The following is a 20,810-nucleotide window of genomic DNA, read 5'->3' as shown; positions in this document are numbered from 1 at the left end:
AAGCAATGAATGCTCTTCCACAACATCCATTAAAAGAATTTGCACTAGCCCCGACCTTATATGAGACCATTACAGCAATCAAGCAAATATCACAAGGAAAAACATCTGGAGTAGATGGCATTCCAGCAGAGATCTATAAGCAGTGTGGTTACCATACTACCAGGCACCTCACATGGCTCTTCCGCATTATCTGGGAGCAAGTGTCAGTGCCATAGGACGCCAACATTGTCTACCTCTTTAAACGTAAGCTGATAGGATCACCTGTGATAATCACTACAACATTGCCCAACTCTCTGTTGCTGGAACTATTCTTGCACAGGTCATATTGAATAGACTTAACACCTATCTTGTGAAAACCATCCTCCCTGAGTTTCATGGATTTCAGTCTGAAAAGAGCACTGTAGACATGATCTTCACAAGCCCTCGGCTTTAGGGAGCAGAACTGTGGCCTTTATATGGAGTTCATCGACTTAGCTAAAGCTTTTGACTCTGTAAATTTTGAGACACTCTGGTAACTTCTGTTCATCTTTGGATATCTTGCAAAATTTATTTCTGTCATTTGGTCCTTCCATCATGGGATGATGGTCGGACATGTAGAAAATGGTAAGATATCAAACCTCTTCCCAGTCCTCATGGCACCAAACAAGGTTGCATGCTGGCTTCATATTCTTTTCCATTGTTTTTTTCACTATGCCTATGGATGTATTTCATGACATTAACAGAGGGATACTTATTCAGTTCCACACTGAGGGGAAGCTGTTCAATCTGCAGTGCTTCCATGCTCTCATGACAATGACATATTTACTCATTAAGGAGCTTTTATTTGCCGATGACTGTGCACTGATTGCTCACTCAATTGATAAATTTTTAACTGATCATTTTGCTTGAGCAGTCAATCGTTTTGGTTTCACAATCAGCCTAAAGAAAACTACTGTGCCAACCTGTGCCAGGGGGATGCTCATGCCTACTCTATTATTAAGATCAACAAAGCTCCACTTAAGTTCATGGAGAAGTTTTGCTACCAAGAAAATATGCTGTCATAGAATACCACAATTGATTATGAGATTACCCACCACATAGCTAAAGCCAGCCCCACATTTAGAATGCTGCCACACCACCTCTGGAATTATATGGGTGTCAAAATAAGCACTAAGCTAAATTTCTATCAGGGAGTCATACTTACAGTACTTCTATATGGCTGTGAGGTGTTAGAACATATCGTAATCAGTTTCATATGTGCTGTCTTTGGTCTGTTTGCCGGGTCAAATGTGGGACAAGTTTTCCAATATCGAAATCCTTAATTTTTGTTGGATGTCTGGCATGCAAAGCATGCTTATAAAAGCTTAGCTATGTTGGTCCAGGCATCTCGTTCATGCGGTTGATTCGAGCATACCCAAGGCCATATCTATGGTCAGCTAAAGCAAGGTACCCATTCTCATGGTGGCCAGTACAAACAATATAAAAACACACTGAAGACAAACTTGAAAGCATGTCAGGTTGACCCGAGCAACTAGGAAGCCCCACGACAGAGCAAGATGGCAGATTGTCATGTTGCCATTAACTGCTTTGATGCAAGGTGCATTAACACCTTATGTGAAAAATGTGAACAGCACAAAACAAAGATGCTTCAGCCTGCAACGGTCATAGACAGTCTTGTCTGTCCCACATATAACCATGTTTCCAGTTCTCGCATTGGTCTGACCTCACATATGGCATTATGGTTGACCGATGGCATTTGCCGAATCCTCATACGTCAACATCAACATGAACTCCATCATCAGTACTAGTTGTGCAAACAGAATTTAAAATGTAAATTGCTTTGAGAAAAGCAAAGGGGAATTTCACCTAGCTTTTCCTGAAGCAACAGACATAGTAAATGCTATTTAGTTTAGCAAATTGAAAGCAGGGGAGGGAGCATACAAGATAGGTGGTAAACTAGAGAAATCTATGTGCTTGAACTCTACAGATAAATTATTAGTATTAGTCCTTAGATTTATGGGCCTGTATTGGCTCCCTCTGGTGGTTAACTTGCACCTGAAAACTAAGGATTTTATTGTGGTTGGTTTTATAATCCACAAACTAGTATATAGGTTGGCCAAATATGTATGATGTTTGGCAAAGCTGTATAACTACTCAATTTATGCTCACACATTTGAGAAGCTTTCACACACTGCCACAGAACTGGTAAAATGTCATAATCATGTTAGAGAGCTTATTTAGGAAAATCCAGATGAGAAAATCTAGATTCCAAATATAGATTCCCAGTCAAAAAACTTAAATAGAAGTCAAACTTGTAAATATGTATAAGGGAAAAAAATTAATAAAATCCTTTGGGGTTTAAAAAACACAAATGTTTGAAAGCTAGAATTCATTGTGTGAGGGGTGGTTCCTAAAGCAGAATGGGTAGTATGCACACCTTGGAACTCTGCAATTTTTAAATGCACATATCAACCTCATTTAATAAGTACAGAATTCCCTTACTTACCCCACAACTAGCCAAAGTTACTACTCCTCACCAAGAATGATAACACACACACACACATTTGGAGTTTCTAGGCTAAACTATTTTGTATATTACAAGTCAAAAAATAATTTCTCCAAACACATTCATGTTTTTGAACCCACATCTCTCAAACACACTGCCCAATTTGCCTCAAACTTTCCGGGGGGAGGGGAGAAAAATCTATCCTGCCACAAGATCAAACTCCAAATTGCAGGTAGATTAGTTATGACCATGCCTTGGTTATGAAACAAAGGAAATTGGTGAAAGTGGCAGGAAATCTTTAGTGTAGACATGGCCTTAGTATTGAGTATTTACTGGTTCACAGTCTTATGTTCAGTCTATTTGATTCTGACACAATACCCGATTTAAAAGGGAAGACGCAGCTGTCAGAGTATTTACAATGAGGGGTCCTGAACTTTGGAATTCACATTTCCTCTTAATCCAAAACAGCCCAATTCATCTTCAGGGCATGCCATTATGCTCATTGTCTGCCCCCCGGCTTTTAGGTACGGAATGGTGTGCTGAGGACTGGGATGTGTCTCAAAAGCTAGCATTGTGGTTGAAGTGCTTTTTGTTTTCTCTCCTAGTACTAGAGATGATCTTGGGATTCATTTTCATTTGTGTTAGTATTTGCACTTTTAATTTATGGCAAAGGCACCTAGAGCTGTGGGTAGGCAATTTTTTAGTAAATGCATTCTATATATCTAAATACATAAAAGTATGTAGAATGCTGAAAGGATTAAAACACTGCAAATATATTCAGAACTGAATTAGGAGAGAGAGTAACTGATTTATTACAGATATACAGAGACTAAGCAGAATATACAATAGTTACTCCAACTAAATCTCTACACGTAGGTATCGGAAGTGTACTACTAATTACATCTATGGTGTTTATTCCTATTGGATTTGCTTCCCATTTTCTTACAAAATCTTTTACTGTACATTCATTCTTGCTGACACTGAATATTCCATCATTCCTAGAGTATATACTTAATGAATTCTGATTTATTCTGCCTCAAATCCCATATGCCTTTCATATTCCAAGGTCAAAAGGGCCAACTTTTCACTTGGGTGTTTGTGAATTAAGATGAGGGCCAAATCACACAGTATTTACTCAGGCTAAACTTCCACTGAAGGCACACTGGGGTCTTAAATAAAAATTATATTTGGGAGTGATCCAAGATTGATTTTGCACACCTAGACTTACTACGACGATATTACCAATACTATGCAGAATGCACCTGGCTGCTCTATCAATGTCCCACACTTGCTCCCAGATCTAATAGTGTTGAACCCATTGACATCACACTGTGCCAATAGTCATATTTTTTTAAAAGGTTGCCATTTTAATGTCTACTGTAGTCAAGACAGTTAGGGCTATATCCTACTTTCTCAACCTACCCCAGAGCTCTGAGTTTTAGATAATCAAAGTAATTCTTAAGTAGACCTTGTTACTTAAATAGCTAAATGCTTTCCTAAGTTAGTACATTTCCTTTGCCAATATACCACCTGTAGGAAAGTAGCATGACTATTTTGTCATACAGATTTACATTTTTTTATCTATCTGATTTATATAATGAGCTTTGTTTCACTTTATCTGTCCATTTGACTCAAGCTCTAGTTAGGGATACAAAGCAAGTTTTTTCTTAACATCAAGAGTACATTAAACTTTTAAATATATGACATTTTAAAGAACTTGAATTGCAAGAATAATTTTAAACAAAGATCACTGAGAACACGGGAAAACAATGAGTATTGTAATGCAATCTAAAATATAGTTGTACACAAAGAAAATCTGGTTACGTATTCTCTGTTAACAGCTTTGTGGTGTAGCAGGAGATGTGTAAAACCAGAACAACATTCCCTAAAGCTTGTTGATGATAATCTTAACATTCCACACAGCACCCAGATGCTATTTCCATTCCCACTTTGTAATGGGAATGACAATGTCTTTCACAGTCCCTGGAGGGCAAAAGCCAAAAGAAAATAAAAGTGAAAGCATAGACCTGAATATAAACAGTTATCATTAACTCAATACCACTTAGCATTTATATAGTACTTTACACATTCAAAGCACTTTACCAAAACTAATTCATCATCACAAACCTCCTGTGAACTGGGTAATATCTGCATTTTTCAGGGGGAAATATCAAAGCAGAGAGGCAAGCGTACCCAAAATAACCAAGGCCCAGATGTTGGATCTGCATCAGTGGACCCTGCATCTATGTTGAGCTGCACTGGGGCCCTCCTCACATATAACCAGCTGCAGACTCATGGGCCAGCTATATAGCAGTGCTTGCATTAGAACTCAGGAATTGCCAACGCCCAACCCTATGGTTATTTCTCAGCAGGAATGCACACATCTAAAAACGAACACAGCAATACAAAACAGAACATGTGCAACATGGTGATTCAGTTTACTACCAGAAACTCCATTTTCTGTTCTTAATCTTAACATTACATTCGCTTAATTTTTTGTATCTGAATTTACCTTTTCCATGCCCTATGAAAAAATATGAAGCTATTAAAAGGACACTGTCCAAGTGAGAGTGTAAACTTCAAAACATGAATTTAAAGTAGTTTGAGGTGCCACATCAAACTGAGAATCTCTGCCAGCTTTTGTGGTTTTACAACCCCATTTTCCTAATATTATGTTTTCCTTTCCCTTGTGGCTGTGTGAGTGGCCCACACAAACAACAGGGAAATCAGCAGATATCTACAGAGTAAAGCTGATTTTGCACAAAGAGCTTTTGAATCTATGAAGTAAAAAAGTTAAAAAAAGAAAAAAATATATTTCCCCCTCTAACTTCTTTCCTGGATCATAGAAATGTAGGGCTGGAAGGGATTTCAATGGGTCATCTTCTTCATCCCCCTGTGCAGAGGCAGGATGAAGATCATCTAACACGTTTGTCTTTCAGTTTATAGTGATCGTAGGCAGGTCTAAACTACAGACTTGGTTCACACAAGTTCTCAACCTTTTTCTTGCTGAGGAGCCCCCAACATGCTATAAAAACTCTGGGGGGGAACTCTCCTCAGGCATAGAGGTAGTTTGACTTCAATTTGGGGCGGGGGGAAGGGCACAGCAGGGCTCAAGCCAGCTCTGCATGGCAGGGCCCAGGGACGGAGCACCACCTCCACCCCAACTCACCTCAGTAGTTCACCCAGCCTACTGAGGTTGTGAGGGGGGAGGGAGCGGCAACCAAAATGATAACTCAAGCAGGGGAGGCTCAGCTCCAAAAGTTTGAAAACTACAGGGTTTGAAAAAACAGGGTGCAGGGAGGGGATAGCTAGGGGCTGTGTACAGGCAGGATGGGTAGCTCAAGATGCAGGGAAGGGGTAGCTAAGGCCTGTGTGCAGGCACGGGGTAGCTCAGGATGTAGGGAGGGAGTAGCTAAGGGCTGTGCAGGCAGGCAATAGCTAGGAACTGTGTAAAGGCAGAGCGGGTAGCTAAAGATGCGGAGAGAGGGTAGCTAGGAGCTGTGTGCAGGCAGGAGACCGCCAAGGGCTCTGTGCAGGCAGCAGAATAGCTGAGGGTGCAGGGACAGGGGTAACTAGAGACTGGGTGCTGGGGAGGCGCCCCCCCCCATAGTCACTGCTCCCAAAGGGCTCTGCTGGCCCTGAAGCTGGGTCCCCCCCATCCGGGCAGCTCTTACCAGCTGTGCAACCAGGCAAAGTGAGCTAGAAGCTGAGTAGCCACAATCCCAGGCACCAGCAGCAGGAGACAGTGGATAACTGTAGCTGCCCGCTCTATAGCACCAGCCAGAGCAGCAGCCGCCCTGCACTGCACTGCCCCACTCCACATTCCCACCTCCAACCTGGCCAGGGGATGGGACCTCAGGCGGGGGCAAACAGAAGAGAAGTGGGGGTGGAGCTACCCCTGGGACTGCCCCACTCTGGGTAAGCACTGCAGTTTGGGGAAGCAATGTCCCCATGCCCCAACTCCACCCATAGGCTTGCCAGGTCTCGGGGCTTTAGACCCATTGGGTGGGCGCCAGGTCTTGGGGTTTTAACCCTGCAGCACCACTGCCAGCTCCAGCCCCACAGGGGGTGCTGGGACTCATGGCTTCAGCCCTGCGGCTTTACTCTTGGCTTCAGCCCCATAGGGGTCGCTGGGACTGTAGTCTTTAGCCCCACAGTAGCCCCACAAGAGTACCAGGGCTCGGGGATTTAGCCTCATGGGGGCACCAGGGCTAGGGGTTCCCGGATTTAGCCTTGTGGCTCCTGGCTTTAGATCGCCTTGCTAGAGTACATCAACAAAAGGCTACATTTCTATGGTCATGCAAGTGTTGGTGGATCACCTTAGACACTTCACTGACATCAGTGTGGGCTGGTCAGGGAAGGTGAGTGACACTCACATCTTAAAGACAACAAAACCGTTCAGAAAGCTGCAAGCAGGATGTTCTTTCTCAACTGGCAGATTAGCACTACTGATATGGAAATGCACCCAAAAATTCCGGGGGACCCAGACTAACCCCTGCTCTGCTGGCTCATAGAACCATACACTAGTCATCTTGACAACACCAAGGAAAGATTCAGCTACCTGCTCAGCAGGTGTAGAATGACGGTTGAATGTACTTTTGATAAACTGAAAGGATGCTGGTGGTGTTTACTCATTAAACTGGATCTCAATGAGAAAAATATCCCCGTGGTTATACTGCCTGGTGTGTTCTGCAAAACATCCGTGAGGCAAAGGGGAAAAAAGCTGCCCCCAGGGTAGAGGGTGCAGGTGGAGCGGCTGTCTGCTGACTATGACCAGCCAGACATAGAGGCCATTACAAGAGCTCAGTGTGAAGTTATGTGGTTGACAGAAGCTCTGAAAGAACACTTGAATGGTCGGCCAGAGTAGTGTTCTGTGCTGTGTTATTCTCTGGTCCTGGAGCTTTGGATGCTGCTAGGAATTGTGTAATGCTTGCAGTACATTTATAAATACAACTGTGTGTGTTCATGAACCTATGAGTTACGTGGTGCTTGCTGTGCATTTACAAGTCCTGTGTCCTGTGAGCACTGCTATGCATTCTGCAATATGCATTGTGAACTAAAGATAGTTTTATTCTCCAAAAATAGAAATTTATTGAATGGCAAGAACACTGCAAAAGAAATGTGCAAAAAACAACAGGCAATTCAATACAAACTTGGGGTGAACTGATAGGGTAAGGATGCAGCCCTTGATGCCACATGGGATGGCAGGGAGGTGGGCAGGATAGGAATCAGTGACTATGGAGTTCTCCAAAGATGGCAAAGATTGGGGAGTCTGGGACTTTTGGACCTGTAGGTCAACCAGGGTCTACATTTGTGTTTGCTGCCTGAGAAGATCTGTTATGTCCTGGTGCAGCTTCTCTCTTTTTCTGTTCCTGACTCTTGTCTATCCTTTACTTCTCCATATCATCTGCCTCTTGGCCATGCCCTTTGTTCATGGTCCAATGAAGCACTTGTTTGTGGGATCTCACTGAACATGTCCTCCTTAGTCTTCCTCATCAGGGTCAGGCGTTCTGCAGGTGTGGAGAGAGCACCCCTCAAGGCTGCAACAGCAGCAGCTGCTGATAAAACCAGACAGATGTATCATTGGATTTACAGTCCAATGGAAATGGAAGTTTCAAAAACTCCCTTATCTTATTCCCACAAAAACTTTTAATAAGACATACTGACAGTTCAATTCTGGAGCACCTCTGCACAGCACTGCTCTCCAGCCCAAGCCATGATGATTATGGCTGTCCAGGGCCAAGAAATCTCAGTTGCATGGAACAGTAAAAGTTTGGTCCCTTTCCCTGGGCATTGGGCAATGACACTGAATATTGGCACCATATTCTGCAGGTTATGGTGGTTTTAGCTGATATGTCATTCCTGAGGGTAACAAAGGCACAGATAGCACAGCTGCTACTGGTGTCCCAAACCTGTTCAGATCCATATGCTGCTAGCCTGTTTACTGCAATGGTGCCACATGAACTCATTGCAGAATAGCAGGGGAAAGCATCCTACTATGAAGGAAGAAATAAGGCAGCCATAGCTAGAAACTTTTGAGAGAGAACTACAGAGCATCTTCATGAAAGTTCCATGAAGACCTCTCAGGAGGATACAAGAAACATCTCTATGTTCATAAACAAACTGCTCTGAACCCTTCTCCCCTGCCTAACCCAACAGGGGAATGAAAAGCAGATGCCAACTCAACCTCTGTTTGTTGAACTGCTACCTCCTCTTGTAAGAGTAAAACAGTGAAAATTCCATACCTGTGTCTTGTTAAATTTGGGATGGCCCAGGCACCATCTTTAAATTTAAATGTAAAGAAAAATGCATGCATACACTTACCCAAGGTCCCTTCCCCTACATCAGGCTTATCCGTGCTTGGCTGTGGCAAGTTCTCAAACAGATTCTGGCTCATAGCATGGCTTGAGCTCCCTGCTGTGTCTTCCCCCCCATTCTTTTCCTCCTCACTGTTCACAGAAGCGGGTCTCTGTCTGTCTCCTCCAAGGTATCCATGGCAGTCTGCAGTGTGCTGGTGGGGTCTCCACTAAGTACGGCATACAACTCACTGGAAAAGGGGCATGTCTGTGGCTCAGCCCCAGATCGATTTTGCACTCATTGGCTTTGTGGTATGTCTGGTGCAATTTCTTCACTTACACGCAGCACTGCTGCTGCTACCTGTCATACCTGCATCTCCTGTGCAAGCTGTTATTAGATATCCACATTTCTGCTGCTGGTCCACAGCTGTGTTTGCACAGCCTCGTCTCCCCAAAGGCCCAGGAGATCCAATATTTCTTGCCTGCTCCAGACAGGTATGTGTCTAGTGTGTGGAGCTGGCATAGTTAATTGCACACAACAAGGGAACACTGCAAGGTGTGCTTGCCAACCTGGGCAATCAGGAAAGGCATTTCAAAAATGCATTGGGGATGCTTTCCGGTCTCCAGGACCCCTGGGCAGTGGAGTTCACAATTATGACCAGAGCAATGACTGTTGCAGGGAATGGGGCATTGCAGGACTGTTAGGGTCAACACAGGTCATAAAGTGTCTACACTTGCACTGCATCAACCTCAGATTGACCACAGCTCCACACCGCTCAGGGAGTGGTTTTACTGCATCACCGTAACTGGTAGATTGTATCATCCAGAGACAAATTTAAGTACACTTACACTAACACTTACAAATAGGTAGGCCCAAGCCAACTTATGTTGACCTAACTTTGCACCACAGACCAGGCCTTTGGCTTTGATTATGCAAACACTTATGCATGTGAAGAAGCCTAACTGGGTTCAGTGGGACTATTCAGATGCATAGTGTTTGGAAAATCAGGGCCTTAGGTGTTAATTTTAACAACAGTAAGAAAAAAAAGTCACATTGGCACCTGAAATATAAATTGATGGTGTCACTTTAAGTATAAAGGAGCTTACAAGCTTTACTAGAGGAGTTTGGATGCTCCTTGAACCTCACCGCTTGGGGTTGTATAGTTTACGAGCTCCCCTGGGTTTTGCCAGTAGAACTCAGAGACCTAACAATTTCCTTTCGCATCAATTAGCAGCTCTGCAAAAATATAGATCGCAATATAGAACCTGTTTCTACATTAAAATCCCCTTACTGATATTTTCTACATAAAATACCTCCCTTATGAATATCAGCTCAAACTGACATGCAGGCAGACTTACTGAACTCAATGGTACTTCTTCACATATGTAAAGTTAAATATGTGCATGTTTGCAAGATCATGGCCTCACATATTAACTTACGCCTCAATCCTGTAATTGGATCCACAGGGAGCTCCACTAACAACAAGAGTTCCCCTCTTCCCCTCGCCTCACAAGGATCTGACTGCAGAATCAGGGCTAAGAACCCAATCCTGAAATGCCATCAGGGGCACAGAAGTAAATGGGAATGCAGGACCACAGATGTCTTGAGCATTTTAAAGGAAAAGGGAGCAGTATCACAGCCACAACTTCCAGCCCTAGAGAAATTGGGGGAGGGGGAGGGGGGAAGAAGGGGAAGAGAGAAACACTGTTTCCACACCAGTTTTCAGCCCTCACCTGGAAAAAGGGAGGAAGATCAGGAGGAGGAAACAGTTTGAGGCTGTTTAGTGCAACAAGGCTCAGCACTCCCCACCCAGCTGACTGCACATGGGGTGAGGGGAGCTACAGGACCAGAGCTTGGGGGCAAACACAGGCTCAGTGGTGGAGCCTTGGGGAGGGGATATGAGGGATGTTTGGGGGAAAGATGGAGGATATTTTGGAGCTGGGCAAACCTTGGCAGCTAGGAAGTCAGGGGATTTGTGATACAATGGGGGTCAGTGCCCCCTCAACATTGCTAATTAAATTATTCTACTAACAGGGGTTCGCACTAGTAGACCATCTCTAATTAACTCAAGAATGGCTGGAAGGATTTTGCTCAAACTTTCACATCTCCAAAAGAAAAAAAAAAATTCTCTGGGTGATACCTGGCAAAGACAATTTCATCCTCAAAGGGGACTGTTTCCCAGAAACCTAGGAACATAAGGAAATAAAGGAATATAACGACAGTTCTGGTGTAACTTCCACTAACTTGAATAAAAATATAACAGTAGGAATATACTACTAACCAAGATGGTGATAGTGACTGTGAAATACTCAGGGAGATTAGAGGGGCTATAAAAATAAAAAACTCAATAATAATGGGAGATATCAACTATCCCCATCTTGACTGGGTACATGTCACCTCAGGACGGGATGCAGATATAAAGTTTCTTGATACCTTAAATGACTGCTTTTTGGAGCAGCTAGTCCTGGAACCCACAAGAGGAGGGACAATTCTTTATTTAGAAATAAGTGGAGCACAGGATCTGGTCTAAAAGTGAATATAGCTGAATCATTTGGTAATAGTGACCATAACATAATAAAATTTAAGATCCAGGGGGGAGAGGAGGACCACCAAAGCAGCCCACCATGGTAACATTTAATTTCAGAAAGGAGGACTGAACAAAAATGAGGAAGTTAGTTAAACAGAAATTAAAAGGTGCAGTGCCAAAAGTGAAATCCCTGCAAGCTGCATGGAAACTTTTTAAAGACACCATAATCGAGACTCAATTTAAATGTATACCCCAAATTAAAAAACATAGTAAGAGAACCAAGAAAGTGCCACCATGACTAAACAACAAAGTAAAAGAAGCAGTTAGAGGCAAAAAGGCATGATTTAAAAAGTGGAAGTTAAATCTCTGGGAGGAAAATAGAAAGGAGCATAAGTTCTGGCAAGTAAAATATAAAAATATAACTAGGAAGGCCAAAAAAGAATTTGAAGAACAGCTAGCCAAGGACTCGAAAAGAAACAGCAAAAATATTTCAAGTACATCGGAAGCAGGAAGCTGCTAAACTAGTGTTTCTCAACCTTTTAAGTAGCAAGTATCCCCTAACTTCTGAACATTTTAATAAGTACCCCAACATTTTCCACTCTGAGAAATACAAGCTTTTTCCCCTTTACCACTGGATGACTGTACTGCTCGTAAAACAGGAGAGTTCTGAGTTCTGCAATGCTGTATGGCTGTGGCAGATCACAAACCCCCCTGCTGTTTCTTCCCTCCTTCCTCCATATAGGAGCAAAGGTCAACGCCAGCCAATCACTTATGGCCTGATGGCGGGGTCACCTGCTGTTCTCCTCACACAGGCGGGAACTTTTGAGGTACAAGCAGGCAGTAGCGGCCCACCAGAGTGGACAGTAGCGCTCCCCATGGCCGTCCCCAGATGGGTGTGGGCCTGGGGCAAATCACACTGTGTGGGCCCCTCTTAAGATTTTTATACTGGTAAAATCTGGGGCTGTCAGAGTTGTCAATTTCACTGCTCAGTTAGAGCTGGGCTCCAGGACTGGGCAAACCGCTGGACTCTCCGCCTGGCTTCCTGGTCACCGGGCTTTGAGCCAGGGAGGGGAGCTGCCACCTGGGCAAGTTGCAGGTGGCTGCTGCCTGGCTGCCAGCTCAAGAGGTGGGCGACTGCCACCTGCTCCGAGCTGGGGTGGAGGAGGCTTCTGCGCAACCTGGAACCCAGGGATGTGGGCAGGCGGCAAACAGCTGCTGCCCATCTTCAAGCTAGGACCTGGGAGGTTGTCTTTCGGCTCTGAGCCAGGGCGGCAGCCACCCAGCAGCAAGCCCAGCTTGCAGGGTGCAGGAGGCTGCCACCAGGCTCCCACCTGGGAGCTGGGACCGGGCGGGACGTGGGCAGCTGCCACCCAGCTTCCCAAAAAGCCAGCGTCTGCCGCCCAGCTTCCCAGGACTGGGGTTGCTACCGTCTACCTCCCAGCTAGGAGGTGGGACTGGGCAGGAAGCAGGCGGCTGCCACCCAACTCCTCCAGAAGTTGGCGGCTGCCGCCTGCCTCCCTTCACTGTTTTTTTTGTTGCATACCCCCTGCCTGTGTCTCACGTATCCCCAGGGGTACACGTACCACAAGTTGAGAAACTATGTGCTAAACAACCAGTGGGGTCACTGGACAATTGAGGTGCTAAAGGAGCACTCAAGGAATATACAGCCATTATGGAGAAACTAAATTAATTCTTTGCATCAGTCTTCATGACTGAGGATGTGAGGGAGATTCCCAAACCTGAGCCATTAGTTTTCAGGGACAAATCTGAGGAACTGTCCCAGATGGAGTTGTCATTAGAGGAGGTTTTGGAACAAATTGATAAATTAAACAGTAATAAGTCACCAAGATCAGATGGTATCCACCCAAGAGTTCTGAAGGAATTCAAATGTGAAATTACAGAACTACTAACTGTGGTATGTAACCTATCATTTAAATCGGTTTCTGTAGCAGATGACTGGAGGATAGCTAATGTAACGCCAGTTTTTAAAAAAGGCTCCAAAGATGATCCCGGCAATTACAGGCTGGTAAACCTAACTTCAGTATCAGGCAAATTGGTTGAGACTACAGTAAACAACAGAATTATGAGATACATATATAAATACAATTTGTTGGGGAAGAGTCAACATGGTTTTTGTAAAAGGAAATCCTGCCTCACCAATCTACTATAATTCTTTAAGGGGGTCAACGAGCATATTGACAAGAGTAATCCAGTGGATGCAGATATTCAGAAAGCCTTTCACAAGGCCCCTCACCAAAGGTTCTTAAGCAAATTAAGCTCTCATGAGATAAGAGGGAAGGTCCTATTCTGGATCAGTAACTGGTTAAAAGATAGGACACAAAGGGTAAGAATAAACGGTCAGTTTTCAGAACGAAGAGAGGTAAATAGTGGTGTCCCCCAGGGAATAGTTCTGTTCAACGTATTCATAAATTATCTGGAAAAAGGGGTAAAGTGTGAGACGGCAAAATTTGCAGATGATGCAAAACTACTCAAGATAGTTAAGTCCAAAGCAGACTGTGAAGAGTTGCAAAGGGATCTCACAAAACTGGGTGACTGGGCAAGAAAATGGCAGATGAAATTCAGTGTTGATAAATACAAAGTAATGCATATTAGAAAAAATAATCCTAACTATACATATAAAATGATGTGGTCTAAATTAGCTGTTACCACTCCAGAAAGAGATCTTGGAGTTACTGGATAGTTGTCTGAAAACATTCACTCAAAGTGCAACAGCGGTCAAAAAAGCTAACCAAATGTTGGGAATCATTAGGAAAGGGATAGATAAGAAGACAGAAAATGTCATATTGCCTCTTTATAAATCTATGGTATGCCCACATCTTGATACTGTGTGCAGATCTAGTCTCCCCATCTTGAAAAAGATGTACTGGAACTGGAAAAGGTACAGAAATGGGCAACTAAAACGATTAGGAGTATGGAACAGCTTTCATATGAGGGGAGATTAATAAAACTGGGACTTTTCAGCTTGGAAAAGAGACGATTAAGCAGAGATATGATAGAGGTCTATAAAATCATGCATGGTGTGGAGAAAGTAAATAAGGCAATGTTATTTACTCCTTCTCATAACACAAGAACTAGGGGGTCACCATATGAAATTAGTAGGCAGCAGGTTTAAAACGAACAAAAGGAAGTATTTCTTCACATAACGCACAGTCAACTTGTGGAACTCCTTGCCAGAGGATGTTGTGAAGGCCAAGACTATAACAGGGTTCAAAAAAGAATTAGATAAATTCATGGAGGATAGTCCATGTCTGTTACCCAGGAAGGGAAGGGATGCAAATCCATGCACTTAAGTGTCCCTAGCCTCTGTTTGTCAGAAGCTGGGAATGGGCACCAGGGGATAGATCACTTGATGATTACCTGTTCCGTTCATTCCCTCTGAAGCACCTGGCATTGGCCACTGTCAGAAGACAGGATACTGGGCTAGACAGATCATTGGTCTGACCCAGTAAGGCCATTCTTATATACCATGGATGCTGCCAGGCTCCTATTATAATATACATCATATAGGTATATTGTGTTCTATATACATAACCTGCAGCCCCTGACATAAGCATATTAACATCTTAGATCTGTGTGCCAAATTCGGGGTGATGTGCAAATTACAGCTCAATGAGTGGGTGGAAAGCAGGAGGGATTAAAAACAGAGGGGCCAGAAGTGCAGCTTGAATGGCTGGGAAAGCGAGGGGGTGGGCTGGTGTTAAACTGTGAGCAGCACACCCTTCTCCTTCTTTACATTAAACCTTCTCCAACCCCTTTTATTACACCAACGTAGACACCAGTGTGTGACACTGAGACGGATCCTGGGTCACTGCTGCTGCGAGGCAGGTCCACCCCCCTCCTGCTCTCCATGCCCACAGCTGGCTTGCGGGACCGGTGGTCAGGGATCCTCCTCGGGTCTGGTCTGCAGGAAGGCCCAGGTCAGGCGTGGGGGGTGGTGGGGGAGGGGGTGTACAACACAGCTGGCACAGTGGCACGGGGCCGTGCCGGGCAGAGTGGGGGGATCCGTTGCCTTGTGCCCCTCCCTAGGCCGTAGGGGAGCAGAGGGGGAATGCAGCCCCTCAACACGTAGCCAGGCTGCTGGGTGGATGGGGGCCACCCCTTCCCCCGCCCCCGCCACCGCCACGGCACATCCACCGCCACAGCCAAGCTGGGGGCGCCCCCTCACCAAACCACTCCCCTCCCCCACGCAGCCATGCTGGGGGCGCCCCCCTCACCGGGCCCTTCTTTCTCATCCCCCCACCCCCAATTCAGGCCCCTCCCCTCAGACTCACCGCAGGAGCGGCCAGAGCCCGTCTCAGACGGCAGAACTCGGGAGCGCGCGTAGCGCCCAAAAACGACCATTCAAATCACCCGCGCTCGGCGGCGGCAACTAACGCGAGAACTTGGTCGCCGCGCGACTGTGTGGGCAGACCCGAGCCGGAAAAGGTGAGCATGCGCACTGGCAAGAGTGAAGCCGCTGCGCTGCCAGGGCCTCCGTCTCGGTTGTGCCTCGCTCTCGCGCGCGTCTCTGTGACGGACTGTGACGTGAGTCCTCGCCTGAGACTGCCCGTCCAGGCGGACCGGACCGGACCCGCAGGAGAGGCAGGGCAGGGATGTGCTGAGGCTGAGTTGGGGGAAGGGGTCGGCGGCACCCAAGTGGGGAGAAGAGCAGGAGGAGCCCTCTAGGGGGCAGCAGAGGATCCCTGCAGGTGGGTTTCGGGGAGGAAGAGGCAGCGCCCCCCGAGCTGGGTTTTGGGGGGAAACAGATGGGGTCTGTTTGGGGGGGCAGGAAGGGTCCCAGCAGGGAGGTGGGTTTGAGGGGGTGAGGGAAGGACTAGGAGCCTCCCTAGAGCGGGGCTTGAGGGGGAGGAACGGGAAGGGTCCCCGGAGCTGGGTGGGTGGCAGAGGAGAAGGACCCTGGGGCAGGAGCCGGGGCTCTTGAGGCTGGGCTTCAGGAGGTGAGATCCTGTGGAGGGAGCAGAGGGGCCGGGGCCGGATGGAGATGAGCAGTTTCTCTGAGACCCCCTACTCCACCTCCTCCCAGAGTCCTGGCAGTGGCCACGCATCAGTTCAGGAGGAGGAAGCTGGGTGGGAGGATACTTGCAAATGTGAGGCCTTTCTCCATTCCCTTGTCTGAGCACACAGCGAGGCAGAGTAGTGTCTAGGCAGAGCGGTTCCAGGCGTTGTCTGCTGACTTCTTCCACACCTCAGGGCAGTAGGCATCATGTGCAGTTCGTTCTGTGTTCCGTGTGGCCTCAGCGTTCCTATGTGATGCTGGTCAACTCACTTCAACCGAACTTTTCAGAAGTAGTCACTCATTGTGTCCTTCATTTTCTGGGTACCCAATTTAAGACTGCAAGGCCTGATTTGCAGGAGTGCTGAGCATTCACAGTAGCAACTGAAATCACTGGGAGCTGTGCTTTGAGCATATAAAGTGCTACTGTGTAATGCTAAGTACTCTGAAAAATCAGGTCCTATATTTTTCAAACAGGGCACCCAAAATCAGTAGATACTTTTGAAACTTAATTCCATTATGCCGGAGTTCCCCATCTGTAAAAGGGGGATAATAGCACTTTAATATATTTATTTTCTGATGTTTGTGAAGCACTCAGGCCTAGATTCCCCAAAGACAAATTAACTCCCACTGATTTCAGTGGAAGTTAAGTGTCTAAATAGCTTTGAGGATCTGGGCCTTCAATACTACAGTGATGAGCACTGTAAAAAAGCCCATGAAGAAATGAATTAGTCCTTCTTCAGAGCAGGGTTGATCAGTGTGTGGTATAAACAAGGCCTGGGGGACACATCACATGACAAGAAAATAGTGACTAACTTCATTCAGGGAACACTAGCTGTCCCATGCATGGAATGAGGCGGGTGACCTGTGAGAAAAAAAATAGCATGCAGCCATGCAATTAAGGATGGCATAATCCTGCTCATGGCCAAAGAAGAGGAATTAAGCTTGAAGGCTCAAAAAACCAGCAGGTTTTTTTTAAGGATCCCAATTTTTTATTTATTTTAAATTTTTGTTTTTAAAGCAAACCCCTGAGTGTGGAGGCGCCTGATTCATGAGTTTCAAACACCTCAGCTTAGCAATGCTGGGTGCCCACCTAGAGCCCCTTGTATGTTGGGGGATGCATGCCAACAAACTCCCTCTATATGTGAATTAGTCCCTCCTCCTCACAACCAGGATCTTTGTGGGATCCCTTCGCAGACACCCCTTGTGAGGGAAGTGGATGGGGAGTCCCTCTCAGACCCCTCTGGGGGGGGGATGGCTGTGTAGACAGAATGAGGCTTCCTGGTATCACAGCTGGGTGGGAGTCACTTCTTGTGCTTAGGGTCCTGCCTGCCCCTCCAAGGAACCTCTGCAGTCTGCATTAACCCCTTGCCTCAGAGTTCCCACACCACAATGCATTTCTGCTTGGTGCCAGGTGGGTCAGGCCAGCCTCTACCCCACTCCTCCTAGACCACACCCTTACAGCCATCACCACAGCCCTCCCTGTTTCCTGCCCAGAGCCCCTCCTGCCCATAATGGGACCAAGCCCTGCCCTCTCCAATTATGATTGGCCAGAGACCTACCCTGATTCACCTGCTGATTAGCCAGGCTGATGCACAAGCCCCCACTTTTTTTCTAGCCTTTGCATTGTGGTCCCAGATCATCTCACTCCTGTTTAAGAAGCCTTTCCAGATTGCCCTGCCTCACTCTGACACTGCCCCCATTCAAAAAATTTCTTCCTCAGACTGGCTCTGGTTTCTGAGGCCATGCCCTACCCTGCCACACTTCCCCAACCCTGCTTTAGTCCCTTTACAGATTAGTCATGCGGAGCTCCCATTGGTTTCTGGCACTGTCACTCAGGCTTGACTCGCAGTCACCACCCATCACCCCGCCCCGGAAGGAGTGTTGAGTCATGTCCACAGCTACAGAACTTCATAGAGCCCGTTCTGGCCAGACCCCAGCCCAGAGTCTCCCTCCTGACCTGAGACCTGGCATCTGAGCTAGCACACATGCCAGGCCGGTCCTAGCTCCCTATGGCTAGCACTCCTCTACTCCTGTTGTCAGGGACCCAGGCCTGCTCCCATCCAGACACATCTGTGCACGCTACACCTCACCTCAGCCAGACACACCTGGCCCCCCATCTATCGCACCCCTAGCGAGACAGCTGTAGCCCACCACACACTACAATGCCCCATGAGACTCCCCCATACACTCGCACCCCCCACCCAGACCCACCCACACTCCCTACACTTGACACCCCCAGCCTTCCTCCCCTCATACACCCATTCCCCACAGCTAGGCAGCAGTGTCCTCATACATTACACCCTGTCACCAGGCATCCCAGCCTCCCTCCCCCATCCACCCACATTCTGTTAGCTATGCACCTGCACCCCCCACACTACACTCCCAGCTTGACACCCCAAACACACCTGCACCCCAGCCAGACACACCTGCACCCCTGTACAGCTGCACTCCAGAACAGTGGTTCCCAATCCGTGGCCCACCGCTCCCCTCCTGCTGACTGCAGAAAGGAGCCGCTGCCTAAGGACCCAGGCGGAGCATGTTACCGTGGGGCTACAAGACGGGTGCAAGACCCTTGCTGCAGCCAAGGGGATGGGAGATCAGCACTCTCCTCCCCCTGGCTGTAGCAGGAAGCATGGCAAAGCACTCCACCTGGGTCCCTAGGCACTGGGGTCACTGCTGGAGCCAGAGGGAGGGGAGCACTGATCTCCCATCCCTCTAGCTGCAGAAGGGAACCACTGCCTAGGTACTGAGGTGGAGCGCATGGGGCTACAGGACGTGCGGTTTCCCTGATGCAGCTGGGGGACAGGAATTTAGCGAGGAGGCAGCCTCCTTGCTGAACTCCTTCTGCCTGGCTGTGGTGGGTTATTGAGGGGGGGAACCTGCTGGTGGAGCAGCCAGGACCCACCATGACTGAGGAGAGGCAGGACTCAAAATCAGTGTCTTCCGGTTTGTCCTGCACTTAGCAGGCCGCCCACCATGACTTAGCTGCCAGGTCACATGCTTCAGTATGTAGTGACACTCATCTACACTACTGCTTTGTCTGTGAGTGTGTGACATACTGTGAATAATTTTAGGTGTAAAATAGTGAATGTAAAAATGAGCACAGTAGCATCAAAATGTTTGCTTTAAATAAGTAGTGATTTGTAGTCCTTAATGGTGTATATGTTGGTACATTTTTTATTAATTGATAGACTAGGGGCCCTATCAGGGTTGTCAAAATTATATTTGTGGCCCTCAAGCCAAAAAGGTTGGGGACCAATGCCCCAGAAGCACACACTCCAGATAGGCACACCTGTATCCCTCACCCGATACCCCACAGACCCCACACTCATAGCCACACATTACATCTCTTGCAGACAGACACACCTGCACCAACCCCACCCCACGCACACCCCAGCCAGACACACCTGCAGCCCCAGTCAGGTGTCCCTGAACACCACACACGTTCTGCACCGCTCATACCTGCACACTACCATCACTACTGCCTGTTACGGCCACACCCCCAGCCGGTCACATTCACACACACCCCCTACATGTGCACACTGGACAGTCACGCACACTGATTTGCAAAGCACTCATAGGCTTCTTTCACTGAGCAGAGAGTAGGACATGACTGCTTTTTTCATTGCCCTAGCCCAGGTACTTTTGGAAAGGAAATGTTTTCTCTCATTGGAAATGTCCTGGCTTACATCTTCATGTCACGCTGGCTGGATTGGGGGCCGCGGGCATTTATGATATTATTTGATCTCAGTATGTCAAAATCATAATAATTCATGTGAGATATGCCATGTCAGGTACTGATAGAAAGGCTATAATGTGCTAAGTAAGATGATAATGTTTATGTTCATGTGTTATATGTGTTATGGATATGGTTGATATATTTGTATTTCAAATTGTGCTGTGTCTGGGTAACGCCCCAGACAGGATGGCTGCAGGGTTGGCCTGCTTAATGGGCCATTAAGACATTCACAGGTGTAAGGGGCCCAGGAGGAGAAGCCAGGGATATACCTGATAAGTCACCAGGACTTGCTCATGTGACTCTGGACTCCATTTTGGTTCCTGTGAAATTCCACAAGCAGCATGGCAAGGGCCAGAGGACATAAAAGGCAGGGGCCCGGGATCCATTTTGTCTTCAGTCAGGTTCAGCCTTCAGCCACCTATCTACCTCTGGATCAAGTCATCTACAACTGAAGCTGTGAAACAAAGGACTGAGACCCATCCAGGTACTGGATGTATACCAGAGGAACTATATAAGCCTGCAAACTCCACAATTCTAGAAACCTGATATATATGGACTTTCAAATCATTTGTATGTATCTGATTGCTTTAATCTTTTAACATTTCTCTTATTGTTTGTTCCTTTCTTTTTATAATAAACCTTTAGTTTTAGTCACTAAAGGATTGGCTGGCAGCGTGGTATTTTGGGTAAGATCCAAACTTATATTGATCTGGTACTGTGGCTGACCCTTTGGGGTCAGGAGGAA

General features: G+C 46.6%; 1 protein-coding gene across 2 annotated transcripts in view; it reads right to left on the bottom strand.

Moving 5' to 3' along the window:
* SKA1 (spindle and kinetochore associated complex subunit 1) overlaps positions 1–15,683 on the bottom strand; it is a 42,825-nt gene extending 27,142 nt beyond the window's left edge. Inside the window, exons 1-2 of one of the 2 annotated variants that reach the window (XM_067545652.1) lie at positions 15,602–15,635; positions 10,923–10,968 (exon numbers count right to left, since the gene is read on the bottom strand). In XM_067545652.1, coding sequence (XP_067401753.1) covers positions 10,923–10,941 — 19 coding nt within the window. In that variant the 5' untranslated portion in view covers positions 10,942–10,968; positions 15,602–15,635. Of the gene's footprint in view, positions 1–10,922; positions 10,969–15,601 lie in introns of both variants that reach the window. The other variant, XM_067545651.1, reaches the window with a different exon arrangement.
* Positions 15,684–20,810: the final 5,127 nt, after the last annotated feature.

The sequence above is a fragment of the Emydura macquarii genome, unplaced genomic scaffold (assembly GCF_026122565.2).
Source record: "Emydura macquarii macquarii isolate MOO-44397 ecotype Brisbane River unplaced genomic scaffold, CSIRO-AGI_Emac_v2 contig_1045, whole genome shotgun sequence".
Taxonomy (NCBI): Eukaryota; Metazoa; Chordata; order Testudines; family Chelidae; genus Emydura; species Emydura macquarii.
The sequence above is the reverse complement of the archived record's forward strand: the minus strand, read 5'-3'. Positions and strand labels throughout refer to the sequence as shown.